General features: G+C 37.4%; 1 protein-coding gene across 6 annotated transcripts in view; it reads right to left on the reverse strand.

Annotated features, from left to right (window-relative positions):
• LOC117233646 (fasciclin-2) overlaps positions 1 to 18,902 on the reverse strand; it is a 171,146-nt gene that overhangs the window by 29,696 nt on the left and 122,548 nt on the right. The window contains exons 1-3 of one of the 6 annotated variants that reach the window (XM_033494135.1): positions 6,992 to 7,111; positions 2,796 to 2,961; positions 1,233 to 1,256 (exon numbers count right to left, since the gene is read on the reverse strand). In XM_033494135.1, coding sequence (XP_033350026.1) covers positions 1,233 to 1,256; positions 2,796 to 2,961; positions 6,992 to 7,082 — 281 coding nt within the window. In that variant the 5' untranslated portion in view covers positions 7,083 to 7,111. Of the gene's footprint in view, positions 1 to 1,232; positions 1,257 to 2,795; positions 2,962 to 6,991; positions 7,113 to 18,902 lie in introns of those variants that run through there. The other 5 variants (XM_033494140.1, XM_033494141.1, XM_033494137.1 and 2 more) reach the window with 5 other exon arrangements.

Below are 18,902 nucleotides of genomic sequence, written 5' to 3' on the forward strand. Positions count from 1 at the left end.
GTAAAAGTTGAAAACGATGCAGAATAGAATGATGTTTCATTTTGATGTATGAGAAAATAGCAAGCTGTGACATTATACATATATTGAAAAATAAGTTTTCATTTTCTGAGAAATGCCACAACTTGACATTTCTCTTTTCTTCCAGTCCACAGAATGTGACGAGAAAGGGTGCTATAAAAGTTGACATTTTATTTTTATGGCATAATAACGTACAGTAAAAATAAGTTTAAAAAATTCCGATTACTTTACTCAACCCTAATCTAAAATACACACGATTACGCTATAAATAAATAATGCTGTAGTAAAAAAATAACATGTCAATTTCCCTATTATTATCCTCACTATATCCATAAAATAAAAGAGGAAATTGGCCTTGAGTATCGAATTGATTTCAAGCATGCGGTAGAATATCATTTCAAATGGTTCGATAATTCTAATTTATTCGGCGAAATTTCCCTTTTGCTTCCACGAACAGCATCCATCTCTTGTGGAAGCATATAATTGCTCAGGTGGCCGTTGTTATCATTGAATGACGTGTAGCGAACGTCGTCTTATTTAACTTCCAAATAGCATGGCTATGGGTTTTCTTATATCAACGAGTAGCACACGGTACACGTGGCACAGAGGCAGTGGGTTTGGCTCTGTTTAACTATTCAAATACAAGTTAGTTTGGCCACGGAAGGCGGAAACTTTTCTCGAACGGCTTAATGAGCAACGCTTAGCTCGCGGGCTGACCTGCAGCAATTAAGAGCTCCATAGAGGGGCTGTAGTAGACGTAAATCAGTCATGGGGTGAGTGAAGGTACAGGGTTGATGGTTGCATGGTGTGTGTGCACGTTGCTAGATGGTATCTATCAGGTATTTGCATGAATCGACTCATGAAAGTATTTGTATACCTATCGTAGGAAAGTTTTACGCGCTTATTGTTTACGTTATATGAAACATTTTACATTGGCACTGTTATGAGAGACGACATCGTGATTATGAATATTAATCAAGTCGGAACCCTTTCAGCGTTGAAATACTTTCGTGAGGCTGTGTATTCGTACAAAGAAAGTGGACGTTTTCTAACAATAATTTCGGTGAATGGAAATTCTATCTATGTATTGGTGTGTGTGTATATATATATATATGTAGTATTTATTTAAGGGGGACGATTATCGGAAAACAGAGAGGGACTTGGCAATGACACTACAGGGTGTAAAAGTTTTGAATGGAGTTTTGTATACTCGCCTTTCCATCGGTAAAACGACGAGTCTGTGTGCAAAATAAGTGACAGAAATTCGTTTAATTAGTGCAACGTGTCGATGATGTTTCTATTCGTGTGTTATCCTCATAGAGAAAAAAATGGGAAAAAAATGTGAGTTGCGTTAGTTGGACGTGTATATTGGGTGAGGTGTAATTTTTTTAAATCTATATCTCTATTTATACATGTTTTATATATTTATTCGTGTATGTTTTCTTATAGTAGCAATTTCAATATGATAAAGATTAAAAAAAATTTGTGAAAAAGATTAGATAATTTTATCAATAAAGTATTTTCAGCATTGTATTCAATCGTAAAAAAAAAAATAAAGATATCATGTTAATATTTCTATATGATTATAATTTAGAAAGAATACATTTTTTTACTTTTATCAATTTTCTCAGAAAATCTCATACAAAAAGAGGAGGAAAAAAACATTTGGTTTTATATATTCGACAGAAATTTTGACGAAAACTCGTAATATTTGAATCTGCATAAATTACACCACATCCATTATACTCTTCTTCCAATTATCTGCTAAAGGCTGCTCTGTTATTGTCGAAAAAAGCTAGGAAGCGTGAACTTCCCTTGCTCGTATATTCTCGTCTGACTTGACAAACGTTTGTTTGCGTTGTAACAACGCTTTCTACTGTTCTTTCTATTTTCCAGCCTCACAACATCCCGCTTGAGTTATGATTGCACGTCAAGCGTCGATGTTTACAGAAGGTCTTAATATTCATTACACCTACGAAATTGCACGTAATCCTTTTCAGTTACTTCGGAGAAACGAAGTGGCTCGTATTATATCATTTTAAACAAATATTCCTGTCATATTTTCGTTTAAATTGAACGAATAGCTAGAATTGAGTCTACGTTAAAGGATACTGAGACTATATTAATTTACCAGCATTTATTTATCAATTCCCTTTAAATTTACTTTAAAACACTTATAAATTCCTCGGAATTGGCTGAATTTCTCTCCGTAGAATTATTTTTCATTCTCGTTATTATTTCAGCAGCTGATTTTTCATAATTAAACGAACGATAGCTCAAGAAGCAAAATTTAAAAAAGACGTTCTTTCATTTCGTTTCACTCCAATTAAATTCTACGATCTTCACGAGATTAAATTGTATCTGGAAGACAATTTTCTACCGTCACTCTATTCCTGTCTCGTCCATTCAGACGAAGTAAACGTTTCGAAGCGAATTTAGATCTAGAAATATCAAAAATCTACATCGATTTACCAGTCGCAAAACTCAATCTATCCGCAATACTTAAAACTATCCCCCATTTGAAGCACAATGAAGCTATTTCCAATAGATGTTAAAAGCGCGTAATTTGTTCTCAAAATGTACTCTCGTAAAATCAACCCTCTTAAATTCCCCATAAACTTTCTACAATCGTCGCAATCACCATTACACAAATTATCGCTGTTACAACCCTTTCCAGACGAGAATATACTGCATTGCATATACAATGGCAAGGAGCCAACCTATGTTCCAAAAATTAGGTCCTGTATGGATATATTTATAACGTTTATTGTACGTACTTGAGTGATTCGATCACGTGATCCTGGGGGTCGATCCATTGCATGTCCTTGATCAGCTTGGTGTCGTCGACTTTCGGTTTGCACGTCAGGATGATGCTGGAGCCGATTGGCCTCGTCTGTGTATCCCCGCTTGGCATAATCTCCAAGGAAGGTTCTTTCGCGTAAGCTGCAGGCAAAATCGAGACGCGGCCGCTCGTTAGACTGACACAAAATGGATCGTTAACGCGAGGTTTCATTCAAAGGGAAAGACATGGAACTTGTATAATTTTAAGCAGAAAAGGAGCGGGGAATTTCTTGACGCGATCTGAGTACGCTGCATTAATCGGCGCCGGGTAATTGCATGTAATTCTATAATAATGACCCGATTACATCTCGTTCCGGGAAATCGGCACCGATTTTTCCAGACATCTTTAAACGCGCTTCGACTAACGCACGCTTGAATCCGCTCGATAATTACGTGGTGTTATTTTCCTGGCGATCTGCGTGTTTACGACGCGTTTTCGATATCGTGCCGTGCCTTGGTGTGAAATTGGCTACTTTTGATGAGACAACGAAGCTGAGTTCCTTGGGTGTAACGAAATTTAAAAGGATGGGCTGCAAGTGGGAGAAATTGTTTGCACGTGAAATTTTATATTGAGGTTTATTTGTATCTATATACGTAATAGCATGTTTATTTATAGTATACGCAATATAAATAACTATCTGAATATAGTTTTTTACTGGTTTTAGTGAGTTAGCGAATCTTACGTTGCTGTCGAGGGAGGAAAATTGATCGATTGTTCGTTTATTATGTGCGATTCGACCGTAAGTTTTCATTTTAAGAAGACTAAGAGCTTATGGCCGATATAAATAAATTTCTCGGTGATAGAATCATGACAAAATTATCCATATGATAAAATAAAATAAAATATAATTATATTAAACTTAAATATTACTTGGAAAATAAAATATCTGCTGAAGAGAAGAATTTTACCTTCTAAGGAAATGTTAAGAATATGATTGCTACGTTGCAACGAAAAATATACTTAATTTAAAATCTATAACGATACCACGTTTCTGCAATCTCTTTAGGAATACAAATCGCTTGTTGAAACATATTGCGGTAACTTCTACCATATCTTGAAGCAAACACAGGGAGCAACAGTGGGCGAGAACGGGTAAAAAGTGGTGCAAATTGACACAGAAAAATGTGCGCAAACAGAGAGAATAACGGCGAACACGGAACAAAGAGCAATCACGGGGGTGGAAAAAAATTGTCTGTGGTTTACGACTCTTTTCTAGAATACACCATACACACATTGTACGGTGAAAAAATGTCGTCCATCAAGTCTGCTTTCTGTAATACCATCTGAAGTCACACGACGCATTTTCTTTTTCAAATATTATTTTCATTCACAAAAGAAGGGACGTTTAACAAATAATTTCCATAACATGTATATACCGATTTCTAAAAAGTACCAACCTATACCATATAAGAATATTAAAAGGAAAAATATATCTTATATTTTAAAATGGATTTTCAATAAATTAAGATAATAAGGTTTATAATGAGATTTTTTGAGTATCTCACAATTTCTTCTGATATTTTAGAATCTCATGATAGTAAAAAGGATTAAACTTGGATGTACATAACCCAGTTTGCCTACGGAGCATGGAGAAATTGTCTCGACAGTATTCTAAAGTCTGATTCACATTAACAGTTGAATCTAGGATTTTCAGTTTCTTTCAAGTTGATCAAAATCTGAGATTTTACCGAGGCATTTACACTAAACGATCGGAAACGATAAAATCTCGTTGCACTGTCTTTCATTTTATAGTGTTATATCGTCTCTGTTTCGATCCAAAATTTCGTTTTGTCAGATATATCACTGTATTTCTTGCGACTGAAATCATATATATGGTTCGCTGTAATTTCGTACAGATTCGATTAAACGCTCATCCTCCATATTCCGTCCCCGCTATTGACCGCGGTCTTGATCGCTAGCCACGGCTAACAGGTTTCTATTTGACTTAACCGAATCGCCTATTGTGTGCTCTCATTGGATTACATGTAGGCGATTTTGATCGGTAACTATGACTTAACGTGATCTGACCGTACCGCCATCGCTAGTGTGAATGAAGCTTTAATTTGCCACAAGTATATGCGCAACCGCAGGCTGACGATAATATCGTACACAAAGTAACGATTGTTTAAACAAGGAAAGGCTTGTACTCGTAGATTTAACCAATTGAAAAATTGTTAATTTTTATCTTGAGTAACAATTACTACGAATTAATAATTACCCGCGGATATTTATAGTTAAATATAACTTAAAACTAATTTTGGTAATTAGTATTGGTAATATAATATTGTAATAATTGTGGTAATTAAATTTGGTATTTCTGGTACGATATAGGTAAAATATTCCGAGTAAAACTATTATTATAATATTCACTACATAGAACGAACTTCTACTCTTTAGTGATATTTACAAAAATATGAAATTTTCCTAATCTACAGCCCGAGAATTGCAAACTAAGTTCAGTTGAACTTGGTAGCAGAACATTTTCATTCTTTCGATTAAAGTTCTCCACTCTGTACTATTATAGTGAAACGAGAGTTCGCTCTCCAGTACGTCTTCTATTAGATTTATTATTTCAAGAGGTAGAAAAAATACGCGGAAGTAATTCAAGGGAAACAATCGTAGAACAAGTAACATAATACAAAGAGGGAAAGCGGATTACGTGTACCTACAGGGGTTGTAGAAAATTGTCTCTGACTCACGACGTAGTTACACGACATACACTCTTGCCACAATGCATTATTGTGAGTCATAACTGTTTTCAACTCGTATACCTCTAATCATAACGATTCGAGTTATTCGTGGCACAGCACCAACGTCCACGAGTTACTCGAACGAGACACGGGATCTACGTGGTTAGGTTTAGGTTAGGGTTAGGTTTAGCTTAGGGTTAGGTTAATCCGGTATCATCCGCCGCCCTTCTCCCAGAGGGTGCGGGGTGTCTGTGAAGTTTTGCCGCACGTAGAAAAAGGGTTAAGTTAGGCTTAGGAACTTAGACATTTCTAGGATTTAGAAAAAGAAACAAGCTCATGGTCGGTTTCCACGATGCCAATATATCTGTTACAATCGACTCCTTTATAGAGGAGATGCACGCGTCAAGGTCGATCCATTTCCAAGAGTATTGTATTGCCGATAGTCGCAACCAGGAATGTTATCAGGTTTAGGCTCGAGGACTGTTTTGAGCGGTGATACTCTTCAGGATTAGCGCGGTTCTAACAATAAGAGACACTTTCTATTGTCCTTGTCCACCGTAGAGGATCGCGTGTATGGAGCTGATTAGTCGGAAATACTCGGCAGCTCACGATGTCCCATGAGGTACGCGAAAAGCGATAAGCGTTTTCTAGAAAGATCTGACCACGGATTTGGCAAACTGGTGAACTGTCTGGTAGAAGGGCTGACGATGTGTTAAAAAGCTCGAGGCATGTGCCGGAACTTTCGTGAGATCCAGATCGCTGAAGATCGGCGTGCGTATTATTTAACCAGTTAACTATGGAATTTAGTTTTAGAAATCTCTCGTGGTGTCCCATCGTCGAGTGTTTAACTAAATACAAGCGACGACAATTACATGTGTGTCGAACACACCGAAATAAAGTTTCTGTTCGACGTGTATACTCGTCACATTCGGTTAACTGGTTGATATATCTTCATTGAAATTTGCATTCGCTTCCGAGTGGTTTTAAAAGAGACGATGCGTAAAGTAAACGATGACACGATATTTAGGTGAAGTTGTTACATATATGCTACTGTAAGATCTGCTCAAAGAAAGTATGAAAGAAACAATCAACTGTTAATTGTATGTTTTTAGTACCTGCAAAAGTTATAAGGAGATCATATTAATTGTAGCTAAATTGCGATTATACTAATAACTTTCAAAGTTAGTTTGTTGGTCAGCAAAGTATTGAATTATCTACTCGTTTCACCAATTGTAAAATTCTAATAAATTTTACTACGTTTAAATATTTTGCATTAGAAAACGCGTGTAACACGAATGAAATGATAGATTTATAAATAAAATAACTATAAAATAAAACCACCGAGGAATAACATTAAATCCGACCAATTGGGTCATCCTTCTCGTTAGTCCATTACTGCAGACGATCTGAATGAATGCAACGGTTGATCCAACCTTCTTACCCATACGATTGGAAGCACGTGGTGGTGGTGTAGCCCTGAGGACGTATAAGCACAGCACGGAAATGCAGATCGACGTCTCGGCGGCACCCATCCTCGCGACGCTTGGCGGATGCCACGAGTGCTTTTACGACAACATACGTGCGTCAACTATGACACCGGAATGCGGCTGGTTATGCCGGCGTAACACGCAACCATCCTTGGGTGCCCCGCCGGTACGCACAACAGGAAGCCAGAATTAAGCTAATTAATCGTGACGAGCGAAAGTACGGAATTGGTCTAACTAGGAAACGTTCCGAGAGGCATGTGTTCTCCTGCCGCTAGCCGACTAAACCTTTACGCGTGTCTACGGAAGGATCGACAACAATTTGCCAGAGGAATCTTGCAACTTGCGTTAGAAATCTTCCAAGTTGCTTTAAGGAGTAAATCTTAGGTTTTTACTTACACGTAACACTCGTACGGAACTTTTGGATTAGCCGGTGTTAATTTAACAGGCTTGTAATTAAAATTATGAATAATGCGAGAATACGCTTGGAAAAATGTGTGTTAGGTTTGTAGCTTCATACGAGATTTATATAAATTGTTAATTTAACAAGTTGTCGATAGAAACTATAGAGAAATAGCGAGATGAATCTTCGAATTTGCTTTGAAAAATGCATGTCTCGTGTAAGATTTATACGAGACTTTTACATTAGGTTTAGTTTAACGTGTTACAATGCTGAACATCAACCCTCTTGCATCACCTGTAACCCAGCAATTGATTTCAATCGTCGATTAAAACTAACCATCTAAAACAACGTTGTCCAACGGTTTGAAGCTGTATGAAAAAACAAGCAAATCCATAAACGCGTAATCCGTGTGAAATTGACAAAGAAGAACAACCGCTGTTCCGAACAATTGATTCTCATAACAATCAACAACGTTGGCATAGCAATTCGCCGAAAAAGCCACGGCCATCCGGCTATTTCGCTGCGTGTGATGCGAATTCGCGGCTGACGTAACCGGCGCGCGTTACGAAAATTGAAACTGTGTCAAATGAAACGACTTGTTAAAAAAAGATGTCGTTCTCGCTTTACAGCATTGTTTGCTCGTGGGACAGCCATTTTGCGGCGAGATATTCGCACATTGAATACGACGGTACGGCAATTAATTCGATGAAAGAGGAACAACAACATCGTTTGCGAGACCAACTGGAAGCGAAAACGTTTCGTGAGACGAGATGAGGGCAAGCAAGCCAGTTGCACATGTATATAATTTCCGGTCTGTGGTAGGGTCAAGGACGCGGAAATACCGTCGTCGGACGCCACTGGAATGGCATCTTCAGAGAGAAACTTCTTTAATTAAGGTGGAAGATGCGTCGAATCGAGACTTGGCCCGGACTCTCGTTATCAAAGTATCGAACTTTCACGACGCGTTTTCGCGAAGTGCTTGGGGGGTGGATTAAGGGATGACAAAAATTGGGGGGCGTTACGTAGCGGAAGAACGCTTCCGAGATACTTTTTACGGCGTAGTAGATCGATGTTGGACGATTGGCTTGATGCAACGTGAAAAATAGCAAGGTTAGAGGAATAAGACGTTTTAGGCGACGTTTTGATAGACTTTTATGGGTTGTGATTGATGTCTGACGCTCTTACTTGTAAATTAGATTATTCTAAATAGCGTTATTTTTATTAGTAGCAGATAGAGATTTTCAGTTTCCGTGTCTATTATGAACTGTCTCAGAAGACGCACGTTTACTCAAAAAGTCTGTCGGGTTTCATAGGTTGCAGTTTAGAAAGTTCGTGTACAACTTCTTTCTTCTGTCTCTCTAAAATCTACTGTATACGCGTTTCTGTTTCGTTGTTGTCGATTTCTTAAAACAAAGAAGAGTAAAAATTGAAGAGAAGAAGAGATCGGATCGGAAGAATCACGTTGAAAGCTGTCGTAATAAAATAAAAGAAAGCTCCGATAACACATATGAAACACCGAAAAATATATTTTTTAATATTCGATCTTCTATTTCTTATTATTATTTAATGCTACGCGTTTTCAATGGAACATCAGGTTCAAAATATCATGGGAAGAGTTGACGCAAGGCAAGTCAGGTAGTTAACGAGTAAACTAAACGGTACGTAATACGGGGAACGTTCTCGGGCTTACGGGAAGGATGATTCAAACGGAAAGTCCAATTTTCGGTCTTATGGTCTTCTCGTTTCGCGATAAGAAGTTCAGCGATCGACGAAGAGGGAGAGACAGATTTTGGCTTCGAAACAAGGATTACGAACCCCGTGAGAGGGAAATAGCCTGGTTCGAGACAGCTTATTTGTTGAAGTCGTTTAGGGAAACAACGGCACATGGCCGTGATAAGGTTGGCGAATTCATCATTTCCGGATCGCTTGGTCAAAAGGAGGAGTAGTAAAACGCGTGACACAAAGGGAGAGAAAATGGAAAGGTTCTCGTCTTCTTACATAGTTGGTACATGAATAATAAGATGCTGGAAGAGCAGACGTTCGATTATATAAATGAGATGCTCGTGGTAATGATCGCCCCGGATGCTTGCCTACCTCCGAATGGCCATTATCGTTGCTCCATTATCTCGTGATTTAACGAAATTTCCGGTTGAAACTACGGCGAGTCTTGATGAGTTTTGCTATAAACGATATCAATTATCGTTAAATCTTAATTGTTTGTATAAGGAATCAGGATTTTCTGTTCGAGTTCAGATATAGCTAATCCGTTCTGTAGGTGCAGTTTAGTAATATAAATACGAGTTGTACAGGAGCAGAAAATTGTATTTACGTGTTTGGAATCACAAGACACGAAGAAGAGATTGTATTTATTTTTCTTAATAGTATTTTGTGATTTGTCGGTTTAAAGCATCCAAAATACATACAGCCCATCTAGGTTCAATTATCTTGTTTCTCTAGCGTAAAGATCTAAAATTGCATAAACATTTACAGTTTAGATACGACGATCGATATATTTGAAATACTTCAGACAGCGACAACGATATAAATTTAATTGAAAAAGCAAATAAAACAGAGCATGTATGCGTAATAAAATAAAATATGTGAATAATTCATTCAAAAGTTGCCACCTTATATAGAACAGAAAATGTGATTGTGTATGCAAAAATGATCGATCCTGTTCGATTATTTTTCTCTCTTAAAGACACTTAAATACCCAGGCCATAAATAGAATAACGAAAAAAATCACAGATCCACCACTTCCATAACCATTTTTAATTCTCCCACTTTGTTTTCTGTCGATGTATCACACACCATTAATATCTCGCCGTAGCGGCAATATTTCGTTGGTCACAATGGACGTCGTCGGCCCCAAAAACTGCGCCATAATTTATGACTCTGCGAAACACGTCGACTATTACGTCATATAACAGGTCAACGGAAGATAGCTGGGGAAACCGCCCACTCATCGTAGCGCCCTCGATCATTATGATGTTATACGAAACTCATTCGACGACCATTCAACGACTATCGTACACAAAGCTATCCAAAAAATCCACTCTTATGCATCCTATGATCGTTTTACAAATTCGTCTGATTCATCCCGATATCATTCGTAAACCTACCCAGAGTGTATTTACAATAGGACGCCGTTGTCTGACCCTCGGAGCCCCTGAATTCGTCGTCTCTGACGAAGCACGACGTCCATCCGCCTTGGTCCGTGCAATTCCCTTCGAAGTTTTTGCGAAGAAATCCGGTAATTGGCCCGGGGCTTCATCAGAATCGTCTTCGAGGGTAAGAGAACGACCCTGAGAATCAGTCAGGGGTCGGAAAAGAAGGTACACGAAAATGGACCAGGAAGCAGCGTGACAGAGGGATATGGTTGGCGATGAGAAGGGAAGAGAGAGAAATATAAGGTAAGAAGGTTTGCGAAAGAGGGAGATTAAAAAAAGAGGAAAGGGGAGTAGGGAGGGGAGAATGTTTAAGGGTCAGGAAGAAAGGAAGAGAAGGTGAAGTAAGCTCAGAAGAGAAAGGAAAGTAGATCAAGGTCTGCGTCAGAGAAAGGTAGACATTTTTCTTCGAATGAAAATTGATATCCAGAGGAAGGTGACTCGAGGCGGAAGATGCGTATGAAAAATAAAAGGAAAACAAGGAAGGTGAAAGAGAGAAAGATGATGGGACAAACTCAGGGAATAGAAAGGATGAGAATAAAAATGAACCAAGAAGGTTTATGCCGCAGAGAGTGAAGCCAAAAAAGGTTATGTTAAAAGAACATGGAGAATAAATTGAAAAAAAGGGAAACAACTGAGGGATAAGGAAGATCAGAAAAGGGAAAAAAGTGAAACCTAACCCAAATTAAGAATCGATACGCTAGAAAAAGATAAAGGAACGAGGTCAAATAGAGAGAACCATAAGAAGATAGAAACAGAGAGACAACACCACCCTCCTAGGACATCTTATTTACGTTAGTTAGGGTTTGTTGGCATAGTCACCCGAGGGGCCATTCAATGAACCCACCACCCTCTCTATTCCCAAATGCATCCACGTACATGTATACGTATATTCCAAGATTTCCTCTCCATCTAGTTCTAGCTGCCTGTTACCTTCACCCACGCGTCAAACACCCTCTGTGCGTCTCCTACCAACCTATCAACCGAATGGACGTGTAGCCCAGGAAACTACTATCTTAGAACCCAGCTAACCCAGCTTCGTTACTTACGCCGGCACCCTGTACGCACGACGCAGCGGGAGTTAGAGCCGAGTAAACTCGGCGACATGTCACACGAGCTGGAAGAATTCGATCTGCCGAGGGTCTGGAAACAGAGGGTGACCGAATTGGAAGAGGAGGGAGGATTTGATCAAATTCTGATATCGAATTGGCCGGGTAAGGGTGAAAAACGAGAGAGAGAGAGAGGGGGGAGGGAAGGAGGGAGAGAATCCTCGCGAGGGTTTACGAAATTTTCGGAGCTAGCTACTTCGCGCAAACTTGTCAGACCAAGTTGCCAAGATTCTGCCCGGAAGTTGCGTTTACTACCGGCGATTGTTAGTTTTGATCCGGATGGAGCATGGAAATGGACCGTGTATTTTGTGTAAAGTTCTGATGGAGGAAAAGGGAGATAGGGAGAAACGCACGATGGAAACTCGAGATTTGAGAAACGCGAGAACCTTGAAATCCAAAATTGTACTCGTCGCGCGATTGGAAATTCGTCTCCCTACTGGCGCGTTGCAACGAGTCCGAGTTTCGAACTTCACAAAGTTTATTTGTCAGTCGAATATCGCTGCCTGTTTATCGACATTGGACACCCTTGTACACTTTTATATCGGCAAGCCCCTATGTCTCTCTATATTTCTTTGAATTTTTATTTGATTTTCAATTTATTTTGTTTACTCTTTGGCGATTATTTTTATTTAAAAACGAAGAGTGGTTTGGAAAATGTTGAGTTAACCACTTGACACGTACATACCATGAGAATCTAAATGTACATCTTCAAGGCACGAAATTTATTCAAGGTCTTTTACACATATGTTACGTAAATTGAAAATTCATTAAAAATTGATTATATTGATAAAAATATACGCAAGGGAATACAAACTACGATAATGGTAAAAGACACAGGTAGGTAAGTCTGTAAGTAACTCGATATTATACGAACCTCTTTTTTGTAAGGTACATTCGCTTTAAGTTTCCCTGTACGTCGTTATACGTGTTAGATTATTTGGGAAATTCATAGAAAAAATCAGAAAAGATTTAACCAGGACGATTTTTTTCTTGAAGAAATTGTCCATTTGTTTCGATAATATTTTGCGTAGCTTTTATAGGTTTGTATTTCTTTTTTCTTAATATATAATATATTATTCGTAAATTCCCTCGATAAGTGCCATAAAATATCAAATCAAACTGCTTGACAATATAGTTAAATATCGAATACATCTCGGAAGCAAAAAATTGAAAAAGGAATTGAAAAAGGTGTAGTTTAAATAAAAGGTGATACGTACATGAAAATTACATGAAAACGGGATAATCGCATTTATAATGATCGTGACAATCCTTTAATGTTAACGTCGTGTTTTGCATTTTCGCCCTTAATGTTAAAATGAAAATGCGTGCCGATCGTGAATTTCGTTTCGATTTAATTCATTTTGACCGACGCTGAACGAGAGAGAAACAAATTGGTACCGGAATCGGTGAAATAAAATACGGTTCAGTTATTTCCTTTTTGCATATCGGAACGTGCAATGCTACCGACTACCGGAATTAATTGAACAGTCAGGCGCGCTACATGGAATTTTTTACCAAAGGAAATCGCGTTGTTCACCAGCTATATTGTTACATTGTAACGAATACACAGGAAATATCGAAATGCCTCCAGTTTAACTTTTAACGAAATTAATATTTGAGATATCGACAACCTGTCTTCCCGTAATCGACTAATTTTCTTCCCTTAATACACGCTAATAAGCCGATCAATTAATTGTAATATGAGCTGACAACCTTTCGATGAAAGAGTTTCACCATCGTTCATCCCGTACAGCACAATTTTCACCAATTCTTTAATTAGAATTAGTCGAACGATTTTCCGAGATTCATAGTTTTCAAATATCTATAGAATCGTAGATTTCCTGTATATTGGAAATTCGCGTGTTTTACGGGCAACTGTTAATCTCTAAAAGAAGTCGAAATCCTTTTCGTTCCGTAGTGAAACGCGTAAAGCACGAATTAAGACGTTATTTCTTTTTAAGTTAAAATTTAGAAAAAGTCGTCTATGAATTACTACGTATAACGATGCATAACTCAATTTATAATTGTAGTAAATTACGTATTAAATAACTGCATAAACATAGACAACTCATACTTAAGTTACCCAAAATTATCAATTTAGTACAATAACCATAAACTGTCTATAAACAAGTAAAACGACCCTTAACGACACATAAATAAATAAACTGCAAATGAAATCCATTCCATACCCTCGAACGATACATCTCACACGTCATTTCCCACGAATCGTATCTCAAAAGAACTTTCCATCTTCTCCATCTGCTGACACACACGATTTGGAGTATCTTGGAATCGCGCACTCGAGCGCATCCCCATAATCGAGTTCCCTACTGTATTTAAATCGATCGTCTTCGTCTGGGAACAAAGGATTTCTCAAAAGAGGACAGGGGGGGGGGGGGTGATGTTACGTCGTTTTCGCGAGGTCAAAGGAATCGTAGACGGAAGATCGGATTCGAAACCGATACGTCGAAGAGACACGGAAGAGGGTTGGAGATCTGGACGCTTGCACCCCCTTCAATCTTTCAGTTCCGAAAGTTTCTCGATTAACCCTCGCGAATTCGATGGCTGGGTCATTTTTGACTCAGTCTTTGACTTAAATATACTCGTATATTAGTGTAGGATTTTTATTACAATTAGTTTATTTACAATAAATGGATTAAACAGATGTTGATTAAACAGGAAACGATGGTTGTTTAACGTGGACTAATCACAATAACGTATTATAATTAAGATAGTTAATTGGCAAATCTCGTCATCAAGGATCCAACGCTCTATCGACAACACTAGCAACACTGACTTCTCAACTCACAATGACTGTTAATTTGTTTTTGTCCCTTAGCAACCCCTTGTCTTTTGTCTTAGCCTCGTGTGTTTTATCTTAGCCTCACCATGCACATGTTGCGCAACCGCTTGTTTATAATTCGCCCGACACTCCCCAGGCCCTTTGTCCACGATACTACATTAGGATGGCGGGATAGGAACTAGGTGATTATCTTCTAATAGTGAAACATGTTTATACTGTTGCACATTATGCACGGAAAAGTTCATTTTAGGGCCAATTTAAGATAACTATGTTTTACTAAAATTTGTCGTATTTAACATTCCATTTACTCGTGACATTAATATTCTAATCGGATTTTTATGCATTTATAGACAATTTAAAGACTCGTAAGATAATATGCGATATATAAAATATTCAAAGCAGAATATTCGTTGTCGTATTTTATAAATGAAACAAGCTGCTATCAAAATTCTCTGTTTTGCTTATATTCGTACAAATATGATACCGCATAAGAATCCATGGTTTATCAAATAGTTCCGTTATTCTTACTTTTATGATAACGTATAGAATTAATTTTCTCAAGAAGCGGGGAATCATATTCCATATTTTCAATATATTCTTTCACTTATAATTACTCTCTCGTTGATTATACCGTAATTACTGACACTCTATGTATAGCTTATGGCAATGGTTTATAAACGAAAAAATTAGACAAGATTGCTTATAATAACACTTTATGAACAACAAATAGATAAGATTCGGTTTATCGGTATGTGTCGATCTTGATCAAATTGGTGTCTCGAAAGTTCGTCGATTATGTCGCGGCCAGGGATCGTTTCGTTGTAATCTGGTCGACAAACTCTTGCGATTAAGTAGCTCGATATAACGTGACGGGATAATGAAGTGGTCGAAGGGTTGTGGCCGGTTCCATAAACCGAAATTACACGCGCTAATGCGAACGGAGTATAGGGTAGTGGTTTTCCAAGCCGACGAAACTTCGAACAGCGCGAGTGCACGCGGATTATCCGCCTGTGCATGCTTCGTTGACCGGAGAAAGGTGTTCCGTTATTAATAGCAATTAAGCAAATGGAGCCTGGCTCTTGGAATTTCATTAGATTGGGTTGCAAGGGTGGCCGGAGGGTGCATGAATTTCTCGTTAGATGTATATAGGTGTGAATGACAAGTGGTTGATGGAGCTGCAACTTCGAGATGGAGCTTCGATTCCGGGTAAGACGAGTATGTGAGCGGTCGATGAAACGTGTACCATCGTTTTAGTGGATGTAAGGTAGTGTTTGGATTGTTGCAAGTTTAATGAGTCATGTAGGAGAATTAATCGTTTCATTGGATTTTATAGGAGGGCTATCGAGGATGGGATTGCCTTTTGAGAAAGTTCTAAGAGTTTTAATCGAAGAGTATTAATCGAATACCACAAGACGAGGCTTATGTTTTGGGAAAAATTAGAAAGAATTAATTAAATTAAAGAATTAGAAAGATTAATGTCAAATACTCTGGATTATTTTGAGTAAATTTTAATACCCACTAATTTCATAGAATTCAATCAATTATTCTAACTTAAAACAGTCTTATTTGCATGAAGTACATTTACGTTTTCCATAACATTATTTTATTTGCGTTATATTATACCATAATCATGTAAATTAATGAAATGTATTTAAATATTATATAATTGTAATTTAAATATATTTAGATTATTAAGATTATTTTAAAGCGTTTAATATTTTGTGCGACTTCCTCTCGCTGTGTCGACAGCAAGCGATTCCGAGAAAGCTCTAGAATAATTGTTTAGTAAACTCGCTTTATGCTTTATTCATATTTCGCTATTTCAAAAATTTCATTTCCGTGTCTCCTGACATTACGGCGACTGTTCCATGGCATTTGCATCGAATCTTTATTTATCGTAGTACCTTTTAAAAATCGTGGACCGGGAAAGAATTACAAGTAAAAAGAAAGAAAGAAGTACGTTTAATTACCATTACGAAATTAATAACCTAGCAAAATGCAACTTTTGTATAGCGTAAGGGATAGAAAAATTAGAAAATTAGGAAAATGCAAAAATGTGAAGGAAGTCATCAATACTATAATCAAAGTACGATTTAGATAGAGATTCTACGTGATACTGTATGAAGATGCTAAAAATATGCTTCAATTATCATTATGAAACCAATAATTTAGAATGCAGATAGTAAAAACTAAAGCTTCCACATAGTTTTCGAAAGAAGGGAAAGAAAATTTCCTAAATTTGAAGCATGTAGAAATGCGAGAAGGTTAGCAACACTGTACAGATATCTACGGCATGTACAAAACATTCAGAAATATCAAGTTTGAGAGAAAGCTACTATAAATCGTTGACGTTAGTCGCAGTTTGTTTGCGAGTTTTAGGTAAAAGTAAGGAAGCCGTGAAGTGAGGGATGATGGGAAGTGAGTTCCGTATGAACATTTGGCACGTGGCTCGGCGAAGCCACCAGAAACAAGCAATTTGACTACAAGGCTTCCGTCTAAAACGGGCTTTCCGAGTGCCTCTAAAATAGGATATCTCTATGTAGAAACGAAGTTTACACGACAGCGACCACGTGAAGTAATGAGCTTCGACTCTCTGACGAAATAGCAAAGGCAAATTTTAATGAAAAATTCATCTCTTCGTTGTATTTGCAAATTATAAATAAATATTTAAATAAATAAAAAAGATAATTTCTACCTGTTGCCGTTAAAATTTCTATCTAACGTACGTCGAAAAGAAAAGGGGAAAAGGATCTGGACGCTAACAAAAAGTCCAACGTGTTCTAAAACAGCCGAAGCATCTGTCTTACAACGCTGACGTTTTTCTTCGCCATCGATTTTCTCGATGATTCACGATGTTCTTGTTCCACGCTCGTTTAACTTTGATCCGCGAGAAAACGCGTGCGGGAAGGACGAAAAGGACCACGGAGAAAGAACCAGTAAAAGTCTTCCTGTGTAGCATTTAATTAGAAACGGCTTATCTCTCGGAACAAGAACGTACTAGCACGTTCTAGAGAGAAAGAAGTTTTTATCGGGGTTTCTCCACAGTGTGCCTTTCAGCCATGACATGCAGTGGAGTTTAGAAGGCTGCCTTGTTACCTTTCTGTAGGCGTGTGCTTTGATCGAGGGAACGTTTCCATTCGAACGATCCCTGCACAGGTTTCTACGTTTCGGCAGAATTTAATCGACGAGTCGTACGAGTCTGTCTTGACAACTGGGTCTTCGAGATCGAATTTCGAAACGTTGTTTCAAAATAAAATACACATGCATTTTGCTTTAATTTGTTCTTACACTCGCAACCTTTCTTCACTATCGGAGAAATTAAATTGCAGCATTCGATCTTGCTCTGAAAAGCTTTCGATTATTTTTAGAATTAGAAAAATATGTGTATTTAATGACATTTTGGATATTTTTTACCGGACTGCATGTTTCTTTTTTTCGTTCGAAATTTCCTAACGCTTATCATCCTTCGAGAAAGGTATTAAAACTTAGGGTGATTTTATTTCACGATTTTTGGAAACATTCTTCATATTATGAAACATACTTGCGAAGGAATAGACATTTTTTTACCGAAATAAAGGTAAAATAAAATGATATTTAAATCTGGAACAAAGGAAAAATTATGTTGCGTTAAAAATGGAAAACCAGTACAGCAAAGATTTCGTAGGTATGTTTTAAAATAATTAAAATACGCTGAAGCTTCGTTCCTCTCAAAATTGGTAAATCTTTTAACGAAGAAGCGTGGAGATTTTTCTAGAAAATAGATCGCAAAATATTACTAAGATTATAACAGGATTAAATGTATATCAAATGGTTAATACATTATTTCGTTGAATTTTTCTAAGAAATAAAATAACTGTGTCATAAATTAGATTATGGTATCAGTAATAGCACAAGCACATAGTCTGCAATTGTTCCTTTGCTATAACTTATTCACTTGCGATTCAAAATTGGCTTAAAACGTTTTGGTTGAACGAATAAAATAGAATATATATAGGTCGACAGATGATATTACTAATTTTCTACAATTTCCACAATTCTAAATCTAGAAGATGATGAATAGTAAATATAATTATTACAGATTAATAGACATATATAACTTTTCGTTAGAACTTCTTATTCATTCATGATCTGCAAAGTGCTGGTTACGAATGTCTTCGATGAAAAGATAAATTAAAGCTATCGATCCGCAGATAGCATAATCAATTTAACCGATTGATGGATAATATGATAGCTACAATCTCGTATAGTAGCATTCCATTTATTTGAAACCGCTGTGGAGTAAATACTTGGCATAACTGAAGTTTATGTCAACTGTATTTTTCATTTGAACAATAGGATTTCACGTTACCATAGGCGAATTCGATCGATGAGAGTGCCACCAAAAAT

This window comes from Bombus vosnesenskii, unplaced genomic scaffold (assembly GCF_011952255.1).
Source record: "Bombus vosnesenskii isolate JDL3184/JDL3185 unplaced genomic scaffold, Bvos_JDL3184-5_v1.1 scf7180000013298, whole genome shotgun sequence".
NCBI lineage: Eukaryota > Metazoa > Arthropoda > Insecta > Hymenoptera > Apidae > Bombus > Bombus vosnesenskii.